Source organism: Pholcus phalangioides, unplaced genomic scaffold (assembly GCF_987345545.1).
Source record: "Pholcus phalangioides strain wild (caught in Gottingen) unplaced genomic scaffold, Ppha-v1.0 ptg000011l_1, whole genome shotgun sequence".
Lineage (NCBI taxonomy): Eukaryota > Metazoa > Arthropoda > Arachnida > Araneae > Pholcidae > Pholcus > Pholcus phalangioides.
This window is the reverse complement of record NW_028301604.1, coordinates 60124232-60147098: the sequence shown is the minus strand read 5'-3', so window position 1 is coordinate 60147098 and position 22867 is coordinate 60124232. Positions and strand designations below refer to the sequence as shown.

At 33.6% G+C, this 22867-nt stretch overlaps 1 protein-coding gene across 1 annotated transcript in view; it reads left to right on the top strand.

Moving 5' to 3' along the window:
* Positions 1–22236, top strand: part of LOC149080644 (uncharacterized) — a 30167-nt gene extending 7931 nt beyond the window's left edge. Inside the window, exons 2-3 of the mRNA XM_089239812.1 lie at positions 17392–17575; positions 22083–22236. Coding sequence (XP_089095938.1) covers positions 17392–17575; positions 22083–22123 — 225 coding nt within the window. The 3' untranslated portion in view covers positions 22124–22236. The remainder of the gene's footprint in view (positions 1–17391; positions 17576–22082) is intronic.
* The last annotated feature ends 631 nt before the right edge of the window (positions 22237–22867 follow it).

Here is a 22867-nt window from a genome sequence, read left to right as displayed (position 1 = left end):
AAATATTCTATATAGCTTCACAAACTCCCGTGTTATCCGATACACTTTGGCACAATACAGCGTGCGAAAAGTATTCTTTCCCACCTTTATGAACCACATATATATTTGATGTTTATTGAATGGTTAAGACGAAACGCAGCTAATCTGTTATAACAGCAGGTTTTAACTAAACAAAAGAGATTTTGAAAGTTCCATGCGGAGCTTTTGTGTGTGTACACGCGGTTTGTTTGTTGACTTCTGCCGGCACGTACACAGTTTCAAGAAACTAATTATTTCCGAATGCGCAGCAAAACTTGTTCATACGTGATCATTCAAAAAACGAAACGTGACGATGCTCCATTAATCATTGTTTTATTTTTTGAAACGAAGAAAAGAAAAAAATAATAATAACAATAATAAAAGTTGAGGTAAGCAACCTTGAAAACACTCAGAGGTGAAAGGATTATTCTTATTCGTTATGACTTTGACCGGCACAAGTTAAAAAGTTCACACAGAATACAAGACTGCTATCCTATCTTACGTTCGAGGAAGCAGCCAAATCATTTTCCGCATACGGCTTCTCAAATTAACCATTATTAACGAGAGCGAGTTTCAAACTATCCAACCAACATCAACAGTAAACATCACGTGACATTGAATGCAATGGACACACGCTCCAATAAATAAAAATATAATTCTCATAACTGGTTCTTCCGCTTATTCTTGCTCATCAAAATCTTCACAATGATTCTAAACGCTTCAGAATAAGAGATGTCCCTGAACATATCTCTATCATTACATCAAAATACGCTTTCTTTGTGTTGATGTTGGCAATGCTAATTTCTTTGTTCCACGGATAGATGATTAACGAAAAATTTCTTGTGTTTAAAAAAACACACATGCACACGTTGTGTTTGACTTGATTAGGCCGACCAGTTTCCATCCAACAGCTACCGATGAGAACAGAATAACGTTCTATGATGACAGTACAGTATATTAATATTATATACAGGGTGATTCTAAATTCATGAGACAAACTTTTATAGGTGACATAAGACTTCTAAAGAAGCATTTTTGGTCACAGGATGTGCGGTCGAATCCCAATAGCAAAGACGGTGGAGGGGTTTTTTCAAGAATGCACAACAGCACTTCACCAATAGCAAATATCATATTTTTCTGATGAATTTGCTGCAGTAAGTGCAATCAACCATTCGAGGCTGCAGGGTATTGTAATATGGTAGGCCTTGTAATGGTGCACTCTGGGTAACGTAAATTCTACCACAAGTCATACCGCTTGATCACTGTTTGGCATGCCCTTTATGGTCCTTGCACCAATAAAAAACAAACTCCAATCCAATCCGAAGGTGCAGATGCATTCTCAAATGGCTGATAGCGCATATTACAGCAAATCTGTCGGAAAAATAAGAGTATGATATTTGTTTTTGGTGAAGTGCTGTTGAGCACTTTCTGAAAACACCCTCTACCGTCTTTGCTATTGCCATTCGACCGCACATTCTATGATGAAAAATGCTTGTTTAGGTTTCTTATATCATTGTATAATAATAACGAATATTTAAACTAAGTATATTTTCAGGTTGTTGAGTTGTATCTACTATAAAAAGTAAATAATTTATTAATTCCACCATAAGTTGAAGTTAAAATGAAAGATAGAAATGCGTTACATAGCTTATATGATTTAGAAAATGATACGCGCGAAAAAAAAAAAACAGCCGTAGAACCTGAGAAAAAAATCGAAGATGTAAAAAATGTGTGAATAATTGGTAAAAACTCGGGTTGAAAAGGTTTTATCTATCTGAAAAAATTCATTGACACAATACAATTACATAAACATAGACTTCTATCGAGGAGAAATGACGAGATATAAAAATGAAAAATTTCCATATTTAGTGAATATCAAGCAAGAATTTGATAAACGTTTATAAGTTCACTCAGATAGTAAAACAAATTAATTCAACTTAATACATGTTGATTGGAACGAGTGCTTGATATTTTTATTGTGCAACACAGTAGTCTACATAACAAAAGCTTTCACCAGTTGTAAAACTATCATAAAAATGAATGATTTTTTTCTCTCGAGGGTTTTTTGTTTTTTTTTGAAAACAAGTTGGAACTACTTGAGAAATAAAATTTAGAACAACACAAAGTAAGAATTTTTTTTTGTCTCATTTACTGAAATAGGTTTTATGACGTTGCTGTGAGAAACTGGTATTATTTAAAAGGAGGAAGTCACACATTCCCAATTCTTTCAGGTGAACAGCGTGGGTTGTTTTTTAAGAGCTCACGTTCTGTTTACGTCTGTCGTAATATTAACTACGCTTCACACAGATTGTTTTCCCTAGAAATGAAACACAGTTCGTATTTCCCATGTGAAATTAAAAAAAAAAAGATGCTTAGGTCTGCGTTAGGTCAAACGACAGTATAGTAGAACTTTCTTTTTTTCTAAATAAAAAAATGCTAAAATTCATTTTTTCCCACCAACATCCGCGCTTCTACCAAACGAAGTCTGTACGACCTTCCAATGTAGCATTCAGGGTGCATAGCTAATATATCACACCGCATTTTACTGGCGAACCGTTGATCCTACAGGCATATTTCTAATTAGAAAAAAGTATCGAAATAACGTGTGGACCGCAGATACGGACCTCAAAAACAGCATAAATAAGGGTAAAACGCGTTTTACACTCGTTTTTATGCTGTACCTCAAACTTTTTCTTCATTTTTGATTTTAAATATCTCAGACAATATTGCACTTAGAAACGTGGAATTTTTTTTAGCCTCAATAGAGACAGAGCCACAACTTTTTAATATGGTTTGTGAGCACTGGATGTCCGTATAAAAAGTTATTTTTTATTTTAATAACTACAGCCAGGAAGTTTAAGGCACTAAAATGGTCGAAATAAGCATGCAAAATGGCACTAAAAATAACTAAAACAGGCAGTTAAAAAAATTCACTTATAATTTGAGGAAGGAAGTAAATATAACTAAAAACTAAGGTTCAAAAAAACTAGCTGAAAAATTGGTTGCACTTAACCCGTCTACTGTTATAATTAATTATAATTTCTAATAACTGATCCATTAAATTGATTTCAAGCCCAAAATAAAATGTTAGTGGACTCTCAGAATTAGCAATTTCAGGGTCACCATTACCAGACGCAGAGCCTGAAGAGAAAATGATCTGTGGAACTCCTTCGAGTTATGAATAATTCTCTTTTATTTGTTGTATTATTTGGAATAATCCTTAACATTTCTGTAGTTGAAACATTAAAAAAATTAAAATTAAAAATGTTTTAACTTTTTTTTATACTGCCACCTTTACGGGACTCCTTCAAGTGCGAGGCCCTGTGCGGCCGTATAAGTTTCACATACCTGAGGGTGACTCCAGTCAATTTAATCGAAAACTAAATATGTGAATAAAATAAATAGCCATAAATAAAATGCACTGCATTTATGGTTTAAAAAAAATAAAAAAAAACATGGGCCCTACAGTCCTGTCTGCTCCTACCCCGACTTGTGTTAGCCATGACGTCAACTGATAGCCGCTTAGTCAGCTATACATAACGCAGTCCCATGCCCGAGCAAGACATAATGTGAGGCACGGAGAAATAAAAATTTCTGGCTTTCTTAACGTGGGCTGCGTTCATCTGAAATAAAATTATTCACGTCTGACACTATCCGGTCAAAGCAAGTTAATGCATGGCAACATCAAGTTCCCTATCTCTTATTAGATCACTTATTCGCTTTTAAATGGTGCTGGAAGGGGAAAGGACACCGACAGCTAGAAAATAAATTTAAACAAAAGCATTATTTTTTTCTCAATGCTTAAAATATCTAAGTTCTACAGAATGTGGCCTCTGAAATTCACTAATAAACTTAAAACTATGTTAAAATGGGCATTTATGACAGGGAATGTTCAAAAAAGGAAATTTTATAAAAAAGTTTGAAAATAGGCAAAAAAAGCATGGCATTTTGCCTGAACTTCCGGGCTCTATTAATAACTATACAACTCCTTACAATATGAATGACGTATATGAGGTTCACACGTTATTTGGGTACTTTTTCTAATTGTAAGTATGTCTCTAGGTTCAACGGTTCGCCAGTAAAATGAGGTACAAGATATCAGTTATGCGCCCTTTATGACTCATCGTTGTTTTCTTGCTAAAATAACCTTAGAGGCAACTTCCATATCTCAAATGTTGTCACCAGTGACCTTAAAAGTCATTTAAGTGAAAATAACTATTTCTTAAAGTAATAAAATTCAAATTTTAATGCAGTTCTTAGGTATGAGCTGTCATACTTGGTAAAAAAATTCTTCATGTTAAACAAAAGAAATCCATAATCTTACGACCATAATTGACCGACTTACGATACTTTTATAAATTTTAGGCATATTATTTATTAGAAAATTCATCATTCCAACCAAGCTTTAGAAGACAGTATCTAAATTGAAATTTAACAAACAATATGATTTTGTCGAGATTTAATTCAATCACGTTACATTTGGAATTTTGATTGACCCCTGATAATATATATTAAATTAGTCAAAATTATTGTCTTGGGAATAGTTTTGTGCAAGATTTTCGGAAGACTGGCTATATCTAGAGATGGTGATGATTCAGGAAGAAAATTCAAAAATCGATTTCGAATCGTATACAGGGATTTAAAAGGATGTATAGAGCCTCAAAACTCGCATATAAACTAAATGTATTGAAGTAATATTACTTTCCAATTACATAACCACCTTCTTTGGGATTCAAACTATAGTAAGAAAAAGATTCGGATTGCAAACTTCAAGGTAAAAAATAAGAATGCAAACAAAACATTTTAACAAATTAGTAAAATCACAGCCACACATGCTCTACAAAAAATTGTAACATCTACCAGCAAATTCAAAACATAAAAGGAAAGAATATGACCAACCTTATGTGCAAAGTGATTCTGAATTTTCATCTTCAAACTGGCTACAGTAATGAACGTTTAAAGTACCCTTTGCACATAATGCAAAGCTGTGCATTTTTGAGGGTTAAAACACCCGTATCTCGAATTTCACTCTCATTCGTTGATTTTTGCGGCCGGTAGAGGCTCGTACACCGGCAGAGTTATTTTGTGAGCACCCTGTAATCTGCAATATTGCCATTTGATGGTTAGTTCAAACATTTTGATGGGTTTTTTTTCTCGTTTACTCCACAGATTAAACGCTTTTTAATATGTGGTAAAGGGTTACTTTTATTTTATCAAAAAAATCAAAAAGGAATAGAAAACTGAATGCATTTTTTTTACAGTCCGTCTCAAAAGTTCAGACACTATAGATTTTTTACTGCACCATGTGAATACCGTTTCAAATTTCGATTTCATTTTTTTGCTGTGATCAGAATGGGCACGGAATTATATGTGTTATGGAGACAAATGGTTCAGTGTCATATTTAGTGATGAAAAATAATGGAACTTGGATAACACCCAGATGGATAGTCTTCCTACTGGTACGATCTTAGACCGGAACCAAGAAATTTTTCAAGCAGATACCAAGGTGGAGTTTTGTTAATAGTATGGGCAGCCTTTGATTTCAATGGGCAGGCTTCCTCAACTTTTATGAAGGCCCGTAAAAATTCTGAGGCTTACAAGAACACCCTCGAGACAAATTTCTACCGATTGGAGAAGATTTAGAAGGACCAAAGTGGACTTTTCAACACGATAACGCGTCTATTCACTGATCAGCAGCAGAGAAACAGTTCCTTGATCATGAAAATGTCTCGTGAAATGTTTTAGATTGACCAGTGATTAGTCCCGACTTCAGTCATATGGGGCATACTTACAAGAACTGTGTGTATAGAAACGGCAAACATATTCGACTCTTGATGACTTGAAGAGATCTATCGAGGAAGCCGATGGCATAATATTGATGCTGGAATGCTGTTTAATTAACTTAATAAGACCCATGGAGGATCGTGTATTTGGCGTTATCACAAAAAAACGGTCTATCAACTATTAAAGGCCTGTAATTTTTGTAAATCTGAATTTTCTCTAAACTTTTGAGACAGCCGTTTTTTGTATTTTTGATATTATACATATTAAATGGAAGGAGCCTATTTTCAAAAGGAAGCATTTCCACTTTTGCTAAATTTATAGAAGTAAAAAAATGTATTCCTCCAGAATACGTTTGCTTTACAAAAGTAGAAATAGCTCAATAGATAGTATATGTAAGTGGTAGAAGAATATTCAAATACTATGTTTCTTGATCAACATTCAAGGGAGTCATCTACATTTTAATTTTGGAAATGATCCATTTTGAAAAAAAAATTAGTGGCAATGTTACCTTTTGATTAAAATTGAAAATTTATACGTTACATGTTAATTCCAGAAGGTTTTACCCATCACAGGATGGTACCCTTACTGCCCTTTCGGCATTAAATTTTAACGGCCAATATTCCCAATCGGGAGGATCGGTTTTATTAATTCGAATAAAATATTTTTTTTACATGAAAGTAACACTTGATTTTTTTCTCCAGTGGGTGAGTTTCCGAAATTAATTTACAAAAAAAAAACCCTATTATTTTCAGCACTTATGACATCAATTTAATTTGTTTAAATCATATAGTTTTGAGGAAAAATAAAATTTAAATTTTCTGTTCTAATGTTGTTTCTATGGACATGGGCAAGTCCAGAAATCATACAAGGAAATTTTTTTTTCATGAACACTTTATGGCTGACATCTCTAAACCAAAGGATCAGAAGTGGAAATATAGTAGGAAAAAATTAAGAAAATCAATATGAAATCTTAATTTGGCCGGTAAAAGGTTAACATAAGAAACACAATCATTCTACAGTGGAACCTCCCATAACAGACACTCCTGTTAGTGAACACCTCTACTAGCGGACACTTTTTTTGAGTTACATCAACGAGACTGAATGTATTTTACTATCTATTAACGGGCACTCCTCGTTGCCGGACAACATATTAGATCTCATGGGTGATCGTTATCGAGAGGTTCTACCAAAAAATGCCGAAGTGAATGAGATGGATATGTTCCCTTTTTTGGTAGAAAAGACTAACTTTACGTTGTGATTTTTACCAAAACTATTCCCATAGGAATGAACCCAATTGCATAATCTGATAGAGCTCATCCTAAAAAATCAGAAACCGTTGAAAAATGAATTTTGAAAAAAAAAGGAAATGTTCCTTTTTGAACATTTGCTCCTCAAATGATCGTTTGTAAAAATATTGTGAACGTAAATGTATATTATGTATATATGTTACGGTAAATGTAATAAATCGGTTGTTATACATAATAACAAGTTATTATGCATACTTACCAATTGTCTTGGTAAGTTTGATAAATTTATCACTTTTTTACTGGTGAATATGCATAATACCCCCTAGTGCAATTGGTGAATTTGATAAATATGGAAAAAAATTCCAAATGAGTCTAGTATGTGTGATGAATCCAATCGGACCCCGATATAATGATAACAAATTTTACGATCATGCCCCGATATAATAATACGATATATGTATGAATTATCATGTATAGTATGCCATATAGTAGGATTTATAATGTTTGCCAAAGATGTGACGCTTGGGTACTATGCATAATCACCGGTAAAAGTGGTAAATTTAGGAAAATTTATCAAACTTATCAAAATGCTTGGTAAGTATGCATAATAGCCGGTTACTATATATATATTAACCACATTTATCACATGTACAGTAACATATAAATGCTTAAAATGTGGCCTGTTTTCGTCACGGGACAGCAATACTTTTCTAGTTTCATGAGCTGAAGATTGATGCAAGTGTATAGGATATCATTAGATTGTATTCAAAATAGGTGACAAAAAATCTATCTGAAAACACCATTGGGTTTTATCTGTTCTGTACAGTGATTGAGATATACGAGTGTAAAATGTAACCTGTGCTTTTGGTATGGTACTGTGCAGCCCACTAATCAAATTTTGAGATGGATTCACGCCAATAGTGCGGTGGGATTTTTCATAACGATTATGCATAATTACCGGTTATTACGTATAATAACCGGATTTATTGCATTTACCGTAACACATATATTTTTTGAATGTAAAATATTCTATGAATGTGAAAATGGTTCAGGTATTGTCCATTAAAAGCTGCAAATTATACACTCCGTATTGTTATTGTTATTTAAAAAAAAAAATTCATTACATTTAAACTTTTGAGACGAACTGTACTTGCATTGCAATGCAAATATCAAAAAAAGGATGAATATCAAAGACGAGAAATAAGGAAATGCATCCCTTTAAATAATGATGATCTTCGTTAGAAACGTATCGTAATATCTTAGCGAGATGCTGATCTCTCTCCCGCTTTGATGTGGACGAGTAAGGTTATTCTTGCAGACTGCTTCATCTTCCCGTTTGACAGCTACTCGCTCGGAAAAGCGTTTTCTCGCTCGGCGTTCTCTCACATCCTTTAAGGCTAAACATTAGTCAACCTGGCAGGTCATACCGAATCCCGCTTACGGATCAGTGAGTTTGCAATTGCCTTTGAAGCGAACCGTGATACTTGAAGGTTATTGGGATCTCTTCGGCTGTTTCCGGTTTGCATTGCCCACTCGAGCGAGCTAGAATTTAGATTTCTAATTTTAGAAGCTACGTCTATTTTACTATTGAGTACATTTTCTGTATGGTTGCATAAATTCAAAAAATTACCCCGATTCAATTGAAACAACTGAGCTTTGCATACGCATTACTTCTAGTTTTTACACGAATTGAAGCGACTAAAGATAAGGAAGGAGAAGTGAAGAAAAACCTCTCGGGCAACGATGCAGTGAAAATAACTTACAATGTTTATACTCATCATTTAAAGTGATCTATGACTTTCATAAACTCTAAGAACCAAACATACTGCTCACAGGAACTACGTGCTACTACAAACTAGAACAAATCGCGACGTATTATGTTCGACCTCGATCTTTGAGAGTTAAAGTTCAGTTTTTATGACTTAGCAAAGAAAAAAAATTCACGTATTTGCACATTTTGGCTCTGAATATAACCCTAATAGCGGTACAATTTAACGACCGTTTCACGATTTTTTCGAAGGAGATACTAATGCGGCTCTTCTATGGCAGTAAATGTGATATGATGAGGTGTTACTTCTGCATACGAGAGCATACCATTATTATTACAGCGAATTCTCGCTAATCTAGCCTTGTGATGGCCCATATAGTAATCCGGCGTTTTAAGGCGGGTTTTCATCGAGAATAGAAGAGGAAAACATGTCTGTGCCCAGAAGTTTAACCTCTTCGCTTAACGGTTTTAACGGTTTTAAATAATTTTCTCTTTTTCAAGTTAAGACATAAGTTACACATATGTGTACCTAACTCAAATGGTCCTAGTAAAGATATCGATCTAAATTAATTAATCAATCAATCAATTAATTTTTTACAGGATATTTTGACATACAGTGAACAAAAATCAATAAAAAAAATTGTTTTATTCAACAGTTTTGCTTCAGATGTGAAGAGGATATTATTCAAATGAACTTTTCAATTGACTTCCAGTAATGCGGCGACCTCGGTAATCCGGCACATCTTAGTCTGATATGTGCCGGATTAGCGAGAGTCTACTATACTTCTAATAACGTGCACCAGCACTGATTTTTCCCTTCTTTAGTACAACCTCTTTCGTTTGGAAAAAATATCGCGCATTCAAAAGCTGCAAGTTCAACAGTATAAAGATTGGACGAGTTTTGCATTGATCAGTAAAAAAAGTGCACCATAGCAAACACGTTGCTTTTCTAACGATTGTAATCAAAACTCCCGTAGTAAATAAGTTGTATACAGAATGACGTGTATTTTATATACCGTTTAAAATTGACAACCCTGTCAGAATGCGTTGAAGGTTGTAACAGTTGAGAGTTGGAACTTGGATGATAAGTTTATCGTACACCGTCGGTCAGTGAATATGCTTATTGCTTGAAAATCTTCCACTTTCAAAGCATTAGGTGAGGCAGAAGACTCTAGTATGATATGCGATTCGTATGTGCGGGATTATTGTAAACTACCTTTTTGAGGATGATATTGGACGTGCAACAAATGACAATGTCGATCACTGATGTGAAATGTAAGATTTCCTCTTGGATTGGATTCCATTTGATTACAACAGGATGACTCAGACATACTTTTCCAAATCCTGTGATTTGACCTCGAATAGAGATTTAACAGTTTCGCGTCCTCTAGAATTGGAAAAAGTCTGTGCATCTAGCATACAGACGATTTGCATAATGAAGGAAAACTTGCATCAGCAGAGAAACGACCACTTTCTCACGTGACCAGCAACAAGTGAGCAACCTCTACTATAAGAGTTTTTTCTCTGCCTTTTTTGTGGTCTGTTTTATTTTTTTCTTAACACTGAAGAAAGAATTTCACATAGTTCTGAAATGCGTGTAGCTGCTATTCTCACCTCTTTTTAGGTGTTTAAAAAGAGTCTCTTACCAGTGAAACGCTATTTCACCGGATATGTTAAAACGTGGTATGTAATTCCTCCCGCCAGGCCCTTAACTATATGGGGGGGGGGGAGGCAAAGGGGGTCAACTGCCCCAGGTGGAAAATTTTAGGAGGACATTAAAAACACTTACAAAATTATTGAATTTTACAGTGGAGGGGGCGGCAAAATATAATTTTATTATAAACACTCACCGCCTTTTCATTTGGAATGATGTTGGTGGACATAATAAGCACCATGGAAGAAGAGTAAATAATCCTTTTCCTGATATAATCACAAAAAAGAACAACGGAAAAAAGCAAACACACCGAAAAATATGATTCGTAAAATTAGTCTTATTCGGTATATTCATCTATTTTCGATGTCCTTGTTTTTTGATAATGCGCACCACCCTGTATACTCAAATTATATAGAAATAAATGTTTAGTACATGATAAAAAATTATAATGTGTTTATTCATCATTCTACTATCAAGGAGTTTGATAGCTTCTCGAATTAAAATGATCGGGAAATAAAAAGAGGGTCTCTGATAATATATCAAAAGAATTACTGTATTCACGATATATAACAACAACATCGTTGTACAATTAATTAATGTACTGTATAATACACTCATGTCCATAAATTAAGGATAACTCGGAATCACACGGAAATCGAAATCTAAAGTAAAAATTTCACGTGTAGAATTATCACACACATCTGCAAGAATGATATGCAAATTTCAGGAAGATAACAGATGATGCCGATAGTACGTCACAATGACGAGAGTGTAAGAGGAGGGTATATAAGGAATGGTGGCAAAGACGTGAAATTGTTCACAATAGTTCTGTAAGGCACTCAGTGCCATAAGCGAATAGTTATGACACAGAGGACGCATGTGGAGGATTTTTTACGTGGTAGAATTATCGGCCGCCTGGAATGTGGGCGTACTCAGATGGAAGTATCCGAGGAACTTGGAATTGCCCTGTCATCTCTAGGCTTTGGCAACGATTCCAAGATAACGGAAATGTCAGTAGACGTTACAGTACAGGTCGCCCCCGAGTTACAACGCCGAATGAAGACCGGTATTTGGCAGTAACTGCCAAAAGAAGCAGACAGAGCACAGCATCCGACCTGTCTCGTCGGCTATCTGCAGCCACGGGTACCACAGTTTCAAGGCAAACCGTGTACAGACGTTTGGGAGATATTGGTCTATATGCTCGCAGGCCTGTCAGATGTGTTCCGCTCACGGCAACTCACTGTCGGCAGCGATTAGCCTGGAGTAGAGAACATGCAATGTGGACATCGTCACAGTGGGCTTGTGTGATGTTTTCCGACGAGTCAAGGTTTAGCTTGCAGTCTGATTCACGTCGGACTTTCATATGGAGAACGCCAGGTACCCGTTACCACCACGACAACATCATTGAACGCAACAGCATGTGTGGGACTTGCTTGGCCGACGAGTTGCAGCCCGTCAACCACCTCCTACATGTGTACCGGAACTTCGGAGAGCATTGCTTGCTGAGTGGAGTGATCTTCCCCAAGATCAGATCGATAATTTGATACTCAGCATGCCTAGGCGTTGTACGGGCTGTATTTCATCGCATGGGAGACATACAATGTATTAACCATCATACCAACCATGTAATAGAAAGTTTTTGTAAAGGAGATATTTTTTACAATTGCTCCAGGGAGCAAAAATCGTAGTTTTTATGAATGGTATCGTACATACACCATCGTTTTTGTTCTTTATCTTTTGTTTAATAAATGGGCTTTATGAACAAGTAACGTTTGTTTTGTTTCTGAACCTTTATTTGCCGGAGCTGGCATTATCCTTAATTTATGGACATGAGTGTATTTCCAGAAGCTTAGAAATTTAGTCACGAGGGACATAATCGTCATCAATTTTCTTTGAATAAGATATGAGAGTTTTCATTATTTTATAATTTTTTTTCGATTTTTCAAGTCCTCCAGGTTCGAACCCTGGTTGTTGATAATATTTTTGTTGAAGGGAATTTTTTTTATCATCGAAAGTAGTAAGGTACAGATAGACGAAAAAAAAAGTAGAATTTCTGGTTAATTCTGGGTTAAAGATCCTCTAGTCCCCTATACATAAAATCAACAGAAAGTGAGATAATGGAAGAAATTCTTTTGAAGACCTTGAAAATAAGAAAGATTACGACGAATATGTTTCCATGAAATGCGTGGTCGTCTCTCTGTTGTGGAATGAAACTGATTTAGCCAACTGTCATAATAATTACATTCTAGAATTTTCTATCAAGAACAAAATATGATTTATTGAAGAATTTTTCTCAATATACTGTCTATATATTTTTATTTATTCATTACGTTTCAATGACAACTTTTGTCATTTCACAACTCAATGCAATTGTTTTTATGTTAATGTTTTTAGAGTATCCCGGCTGACGCGCCATCATTTCCTGCGTATAACGATGCGGTTTTCTGTTTTGTCGATGGCTGTAATTCTTGGAACATTGTAGCTTTGTTTAGCAATTGGAAGTTGATGTTATTACGCTGGCTATAAATAAGAGATAGGACATGTTGAGACACTTTCAACTTCTTTTATTCAAATTAGCTTGCGTCATTCGTTTCTACAAACAAAAAATACAAACAATTACATTAAATTAATGAAAACATATTCCGATGAATTTTTCTAATCTCTTGAAAATATATATTGGAGTAGAATGTGCTGAGTAATTTTTATACATCTTTTTAGTATGTAATGTACAGATAGTTTTAGTTTCGTTTTTCTGTATTTTTGAAGACGGAAATGACGATCAACTGTGTATAAAAAAATATTTTTCTGATTGAAACAATGTTTCTTTATCTAAAGTACTTGGTGTATACGGCATATTCTCCGAGTTAATTATAAAATAACGATGAGCATATACTAATTGAAACCATTTGGATGAAGAAGCACCCACGAATGAAACTCATCTCAATGCGGACAATACAGAAATAACGAATAAAAATAAAATATGTTCGATACATCTAACAGCAACTCAACATTTTTGAAGAGATGTGTAACAAAACTGGCATTGTCAAAATTCATCTGTCAAAAACGTTTAAAATTATCAGAAAGATGAATAATTAATATCAAAATAATTTGTAAAAAAAAGAATCTTTTTAGGATGTTTTTTCAAGCTACCATTCGAATTCCAATATTAAAACAGCACATCACTGGCTTGTTTTAATAATATTATTGGTGCTATTAAGCACACGTTTAATCGGTCGAAACCCATAAAACTTTGAAACTGTGATGTCCCTAATAAAGAACAAACATTATATATATAAAACGCACTCACAATGTCATTGAAATGTTCTAATTTTTCACAAAGTAGATGGAACTGATATAAATTCCAATCAATAGACGGAACGTTCACTCCATAAAATTAAAGGAAAGGACTTTTTTAATTACTCTTGTAATTTCATTTCATTCACTTTGAATTTTCCTAGCAGTTGAGCACTTTCAACATTTATACACATCAAACTGAATAAAGAAAATAAAATGACAGAAGTTCGATTAAAAGAAGAAAGGAGGATTCAAAAAGTATTATACTATTTTTTTTAAAGAAAGGCATTCCAGATTTATTTTAGTTTTTCTTCTAATCTAATCATCCACGAATGCTATAATTATGTTTAATCGACTGAAAAAGTTCACGAGAAAATTGCTTTTTGAATAACATTTAATCCGTTTTTTCGTTCCACTCCTATAAAATGATTTTCCGGGATGTCCACGCTAGGGTGAAACGCAAATTGGATGAAGTGTTCCCTGCATCATACCGTATAAGAAAACGCCCAATGTTGAAGTCCTTATCTTCAGAGTTTAAATTGAAACGCCGATTCAAGTTTTAAAGACACAAATCTCGAATTGTCTTGGAAAACCGACGATAAAAAAAGTTTTAAAAATTTAGATTTCCAAGTTTGACTGCATCAAATTTTTTCCTAGTTACTATTTACGTTTTTCACATGATTAGGCTATATAAGTTTGAAAAGTATCTCCTGTTGGCTGCAGATAAAATTTTTGAATGTAAGACATAACTCCTTTTTCTAACAAAATTATGACAATCACTTTGTGGAAGTGATGCGAGTTTTGAAAAAAAAGTTTACAATTTTTTCATGGACAAAAAATTACTGTTTTTACTGGTCAAATTCATCCTCGGAGACATCAGTGTCATTGGTTGCATTGCCTTCTTTCCGTTCTTTGTAAAATCACATTTGATTCTGTCAGACATTTTCGAGCTAATTCTATCACATTCTAGCATTTTGCACTCTTTAGCGGTAAAAGGTCGGCCGTATACTTCCTGTCAAGAATGAAACAGTTCAAAGATCAGCCTTATTCTTGATCGAGACAATCAGCTTAATTATAGAGGAACTTGATTATCTACGTGATTCTTGCACCAATTGAGAGAACATTTTTTTACATATGACAGAATGCATAACTCAAATCACCAAAAAAAAAAAATGGAGACATCTCTTTTGTGCAGAAAACCCTTCAGTTATAGTAACTATAATTGTTAAGGCGATCTTCAGATTTCGAACGTAATCTCAATAGTAAGAGCTTCCCAACTTTGAATTTGATCGATTGTAATTTCAAGTAAAAGACAACTAAATAATCATTAAAAACTAGTATCTGAATCAAAAGCGTACGTTATTGTCCTTGAACTTAACCTAGCAGCAAAACAAGAGCAACAACATTTCGAAACCTCTGTGCTGGTTCATAACATTTTTGAAATGGTCGACTGGTGTGTACTCCGTCAAAACCAGTTTTTTATTCTTCCTCTTTGCACGTGTGATGACCAGACAGATGATGGAGTGGAATTTAAGGGTAATGAGGTGTATATAAGAGCTGGTATCCTGTGCTAATAAATTGTCCGGCTATCTGTCTATGACATAGGAACTCATTAAAATGAGCGTTTTCTTTTTCTTGCATTTTGAAATTTCTTTCAACGCGTGTAACGCATTAGTGAATGATTGTAGTAATCAGGTACCCAAATAGCTATGCATAAAATGCTGAAAGGATTGGCTTGAAAGCTCTAGGTTCAAGTTCCATTTCAGACATGGACGTCTCCATAACTGCGGAGCACAATAACTTTCAGCGTATAATGCATTCGATGAAATTTTCCACAAGAATCACATATATTTATTCTCGAAGATAGCTCGTAATGTCTTTCACGCCCGATACCTAAGGAAAAACATTCTTTATTTTATTCCGTATTTTATTTGCAAATGAAGCAATTCCTCTGCAGAGACCTCATTCTTGATGGAAAAAGTCAATTTTCATTCGGGTCAGACACTCAGAAAGGAAAAAATGAAAATAGGCTAATGTCATATAAATAACCTACAATTTTAGCGAGTGAATGCTATCGTTTTTATTTGCTTCATATTCTTTTTTATTTGGCTTCTATAGTATAGTACTACCATCTCAGTTCAGTATTCAAGGTATAAGATTCTTATCAAAATAGTAGAAAGCTCATCATTATCTCCAATCTTTTTATACTTTTCAGAATATCATTGCTTTGCAATAGAATCTATATTTATTATTTAGCTCATAGGTCTCTAATAGAATTTATATTTTTTATGAGCTGAAAAAAGAGCTTCTATATGAAATTATTTTTTTTATTTAATAAAAAATTGAACTTACTTGGTATGTTACATTAGGGTATATATTTTTGGACAAGCATCCACCGATATTAGTGATATGAATTTGCATATGTTTAACCTTTAACCAACCAGTTTGCCTGGTGTGGTTTCCAATTTTGTAAATGGTTACAGGGTTTGTAAATGGTTGGTTACAGCAGAATGTGTTTGATAATGTCTCTTTATATATACAAATATACAAATACAACGCCACAACAGGTAAAATGCCCAACGAGGTGGCTGAGAAAAAGATGCCCATAACAAATATGGTTGCCATATAATTCAAAAATACAGCAACCCAATTAAAAACACAATCACAAAAATTATAAACAATATATACACATGATACAATGCCCATAAAGAATATTATGGTTGTCTTATTCCAAGTATGGATAGCTTCTCGATTTACCCCAACATGTTTATCTTATTTCTTTTTAAACGTGTCAATTGTGTTACAGTTTGCTACCTCCGGGGGTAAGCTATTCCATCTATTAACAACCCTATTAGAGAAAAATTCCCTGCGACACCATAACCTCGCATTGTCCCTTACCAATCGATACTGGCGTCCCCTTGTAAAAGCAGTCGATTGGCGGTGTACTAAAAGTTCATGGTCCACGCGTAACTCTTCTCTGCACCCCTTCAACCAAGTCTATGTCCCTCTGTAGGTATCACTTTCTCTGACTAAAACTAAAAAAAATTCCCTGACCAAGACTGCTGAAGAAAGAAATCTAATTTGAAATCTTAACTCCCCAAAATTTGTTTTCTTTCCTTCACAGAATTTTTCCCTGATTTTCATCAAATATTTGCCTATTTTTAGAATTTTGCCAAATATTTTGCATTTTTCCTGACTTGCCCTGATCATTTTTCATTTCCCCGACTTTCCAGGTCATTGGGAACCCTAAATTGAAAAGAAACTGTCAAACAAGAGATTCTGCTCGATCAAATATAAAATTATAAGTGTATAAGTGTTATAATAAGTTATAAGTGTATTTGCTTAACCGAGCTCACAAACTTTATTAATAGTTAAGGAAGAAATATATATTAAATATATAAATGCATTTATAAAGTTCTATTTGGATTGAATTATTTAATTGCATTGTTTGTCTAGAATAATTTTTTTTTAAATTTTAGTTCAGCATTGAGAGGAAAGTATAACATTTACATTGTGTTGTCAAAATTATATACTGTGTTATCATTTAGAAAGAGTTTGCTAAAATTTTCCATGATTGAATAGAATTATATAAATATAGTGTGTTTTTTTTTTTAATTTTTCTTTAGACTGATCGGGAATTAGGAGATCCCTGTCAGTTCAGTTCAGATTGTATCAGTGGCTGCTGCTTGATGACTAAGGGCAATCGTCGTCGTCGATGTGCTAGAAAGAGAGCGTTGAATGAGCGATGTTCAGTCAGTCAAATCAAGTTGGATCTTTATTTAGATTACTGCCCATGTGAAAAAGGAAACAGTAAGTTATATTTTATGGAATGAATCGATAAATTTTTATCGTTGTGAAATTTCTCATTTTTATAACACTGGACAACAATAAAATTGCGTCCGACATGAAATACACGATTCTGAAAGGTTTTTAACCTATTGAGCACGAATATCGCCATGAAAAAGTTCTTGAGGGCCTTTTTTTTGCTTTTGGAGATATATTGCTATGCTAAGTGTTAAAAAAGTTCTTTACGAGCAGTGTCTGTGGACAACAATGTAATTGCCGACATGAAAATATCACAAGTACATAATACAATTCGCCATGTATGAATGAAATGGTTTCTAATAATACTATTATAATTTATTATAGATTTATTGTGTCGTCATAAATCTAATAAATTATAACAGTTATTAAACCGTTTCATTCATACATGGTGAATTGTATTTATGTACTTATGATATTATTATATATATACACGAATTGAATCGTACATTTTTATCTATGATCACCAGTATGGATCATATGATCCCTTGGTGATTTTATTTGTTTTGCCAAATGTACATTATATAATGTATGAATAATGAATAATAAAAAAAAATCCCCAAGTTCGAATGGTTTTTACCTGCTGAACACGAATATCTCCATGAAAAAGTTCTATCGGTTTTTTTTGTGGGATATACAGTTGAACCCGCTTATAACGAAATTGGATATTACGAAGTATCGATTATAATGAAGTTTTTCCGTCTCAATGAACCTGCAATACCAAAATAATGTTAAAAATATCGCTTATAACGAAATTCCATATTTACCAATATCGGATATAATGAAGTTTTTCCGTCTCAATGAACCTGCAATACCAAAATAATCTTAAAAATATCGCTTATAACGAAATTCCATATTTACCAATATCGGATATAATGAAGTTTTGGAAATAATTGAATTTTTTTTGCATAGGATTTTAAGTCTCATAAAATCAAGTTCTCTCTCAGAAACAAAGTCCGAATGAGAAGTATCACTAGACCATTCCAAAAGAGGTGTGCTCCGTCAGTGCCATCCCGCCAATATGCATACAAATCCTTGAGAGAGATTCCACATCAAAATTTAATTTTACTCATCCGAATTTCGTTGAGGTGTGAAAATACACCTTCAAATTTTCAATAATTTTTTTAATAGAGTTATTTCTCTATTTTGCGTAAAAAAAGATACCCCTTATTTTTACAAAATTATCCTTAAAATTTTAGAAAGGAGTGACGTCACTCTCCAAAATTATTTTTTCGTGGTGCCATCTATATCTAAATGATGATCTCCCAGCTATAGATGATCTGTTCAGCTATAGGTTCTGTTCATTTTTAGAACCATTGTGAGTGAAGAGAAACCACATTTTCGTTTATGTCAGCGTTGTCTGTTATGTCAAGATGTCTGTAACAGTTCGATGGACCATTTACAGCAGTGGTTATTAAACGTTTGCCATCCGCGGCTTCCCTGTCTCAGTCAACGTTTATCCACGGCTATCTAGAATAGTCTAGTAGAAAAATGTATTCAAATTTCTTAACAAGCACATTGACAGCTTGCCTCTGACATTGGTTGGTGACACAGACTTTAAGAACTATTGACTTACACTGTATGTGTCTAATATTTTACTCAAGTTCTGTGTGAATATCGTTAATATTTGGGACCAACGTGAATAATTTTCATTACAAATTAATTACAATTAAATTTTCAAGCCTGCCTGAGGACCTTCTATACTATCTGCGTGAACTACCTATAGCGGCCATAGGTTGAGAAACGATGCTTCAAGTGTATTCCTGTCATTAAACTCGATTATTTATCGTGTATCGATTATAACGATTATCGGATATTCAGAATGTTTTTCACATTCCCTTGCAACTTAGTTATATCTGAGCTCGACTGAATTATAATGCAAAGTGCTGAAAAGCGCTTTATGAACTGTTTCTGAAGACAAAAATGAAATTGTCGTCATTAAAATCCAACGTGAAAATCCACAATTACGAATGGTTTTGACCTGCTAAACACGAATATAACCGTGATAAAGGTCTATCGGCCTTTTTATTGGATGTTAAAAATGAATGAACTTATTGTGCCGTAACTGTGTTTCTATGCACTTTTGTTTGTATTTTTATATATTTGTAGCGTGCTTATACGTATTTTTAGATATTAATATCGTGTTTCTATACATTTGCGCGATATTTATATATTTTCGTTGTATTTTTACATATTTATTATTTTTTTTCTATTGTATTTCAATTTGTATTGCACTACTATATACCGGGTGCATAGCCCAGCACGCACTGCATTTTACTTGCGAACCATTGATTCTAGGAGCATACTTCCAGTTGGAAAAGGTATCCAAATAAGATGTAGAACTTAGATGCAATCATTCATGTTGCAAAGGGTTGCATAGTTATTAAAATAAAAAAATAGCTTTTTATACGGACACTCTGTGCTCAAAAACCCAATGAGAAAGTGGTTGCCCTGTCTTTCCTGATACCAACAAAAAAATTCCACGTTTCTAAGTGCGATATTTACTGAGATATTTGAATTAAAAAAACGCGTTTTACCCCCATTCACCTGTTTATGTTGTATATGTTTTAAATGTGCAATTATAAAAAGAAAACCTTAGTGCAATCTAGTTTTTTTGTAGTTATATTAGTGTTCACCAACGGAATTACATAGGAATTGACTGTTTTTATTCAGGTCACAAAAATTTTCAAAATTTGTTGTCTAGTATAATTATTATTTAAATTGGAAACTTTTACCAGATCAACACTTGAGATAAGAAAGGCAAATATATGTGTTCATTACATTCGTACTTTTTGGTTTTTTTTCTTAACGCCCCAAAAACAAAAGAAAAATCTTGACTTTCTTTTAATAACTTGATAGATTAATCAGTAGTGATTAGCATAGAAAAAGGAACATTTCTCATTTATCATTGCATATATATATGTTAACGGTAAATGTGATAAATACGGTTATTATGCATAACCCCGCTGAGCATTTCGGTAAGTTTGACAAATATATCACTTTTACCGGTGATTATGCATACTAATTAAGCATCGTTGGTACATTTGATATATTTCCCTAAATTAATCACTTTTACCGGCGATTATGCATAGTAGTCAAGCGTAGTTACTAAATTCAATTTACTAATTCAAGTACTAAAAGAATTTATAATTTTTACCGGCGATTATATGCATAATACCCAAGCGTCGCATCGTTGGTAAACATGATATTCATTGATGTGATACATAACATGATTTCATTGTATGAAATACAGCGAAACCTCGCTAAAATGATACTCGCTTTTACGATAAATCCCTCTACAACCATAGTTTTTCAAATCACCTATAGTCTAATGATGAACTCCTCTCGATACAACGATATCCGTTACTACGACAAATCCCCCTATACTGATATTTTTAAAGAGATTTTGAAAACTATATTTCATTATATTTCGTTAAAAATCGATTTTAATATATATTTCTAAATTCCTAACCAGTTTTTGTTCTTCTGAGGGCGTGTTTTGTGCAATATGCCCCCGAAAGTGCTAATGAAGTTAGTTTTGAGTAGTGCGCGAAAGTGCAATGCACTATAAACTTCTTTACAGGACAAAACATCTAATTGAATTTTAAATAACTAATTACTTACAATTTTTTGTTGCGAATAAATACTTACAAGTACATTTTCACAATGATAATTCATACATGTATTGTATCATTGTATCGGGATACGATCGTAAAATTTTTTATCACCATTATATCGGGTCCGACTATATTCATCACACATACTAGACTCATTTGAAATTTTTTCTCATCTTTATAAAATTTACCAATTACACTGCTTTACCGCACACCAACTCCAGTCATATATGTGGCAATTCCCAAAACGCTGGAATTAGGTGGGAAATGAAGGCGCCATCTATCGGTGGTTGCCCTAGTAGGTAAAGAGCTTGTTTCCGATGCTCTTGTCTGGATTCGAAGCCTTAGGCATTGACTGTAACCTTCATAGTGGAAGACGGGAATCTTACCACTGCGCCACTCGGGTGCTTATTAGTTACACTACGGTATCATGTATAATCGCAGATAAAGGTGATAAATTTCAATCATATTAAATTTACCAACGACACCTGGTTATTACGCATAATCACCGGTAAAAGTGATAATGTTTTCAGTACTTATCAAATTTAAGACGCTTGGGTATTATGCAAAATATATTTCGGTAAAAAAGTGATAAATTCATCAAACTAACCAAGACGATTTATTTACCGCGTAACATATATACGAGTTTTGTACTAAATACCATCAAATTTATCATTGCGAGAATACGAGTTTTGTGTTTGAACAGGAGTAAATTTAATTATAAGAGACCACCGAATGTCTGCTTTGCTGTTTTCATCGGTATAAAAATTATTATGCTTATTCATTCATTATACAGCATTTAATTCCATTCTTCATTAAATGATGAATAGTTTTATATATTACTAATATTCTTTATGTATATTTTCTTTTTATCTTCACAGAATATTGTTTAGGAGATAATGAGCAAGTGTGTGGAGAGTGAGATATATGAAAAGACCATTATTTATATTTCTTTCATGAATGTGAATTCAAAACCTCATAATACATTTATGTTTCATGACTTTTCATTTAAATAAAACATTTTTTACATTCTTACTTACTTTTATTTATTTTTTATTTTTTGCTTTTCACCCCTCCCCCCCCCCAAAAGAATGAGTTTATCTCAGCAAAAATTTAGATAAAAATCATTTATTCTCCCTCAACTAGAATTTAGTGAAATATACTGTATTGTTCCGTAATTTTTATTTATTGAAAAAAATTGCAATTAAAAGAACATTAAACTAAAATGGTAGATAAAAAACTCGTATTTTTGCAATTCAAACACACATAGTATGTCATCATAATTTTTTGCAACATAATCATCAAGTTTCGTATATTTCCTGAAATAAGGTACATGCCGCTAGAAAAAGATGATAAATTCTCAATACTGCTGCAAGGCTTAAGTTACCCTCTTTTCCAATAGGATAAAAGAAGCCGAAGAACGGGAAGGGCAAAGTTTTTGAATATTTATGCGACCACCTCGTGAAATAGTAGAATTATGCCTGAAGTATGGCATTATTCAGGTCATGTCAGTGCGTTTTGCTGAATCCAGTCAGTTCGTAGAATACGTTAAGCTCCAAACTTCTAAAGTAAATTTTGTACAGCGAATTTAGGATCCAGATACAAAAATCGATGAAGCACAGAGGTTTTATTATTATTTACATTTTATTCGTAGTTTCTATTTTCT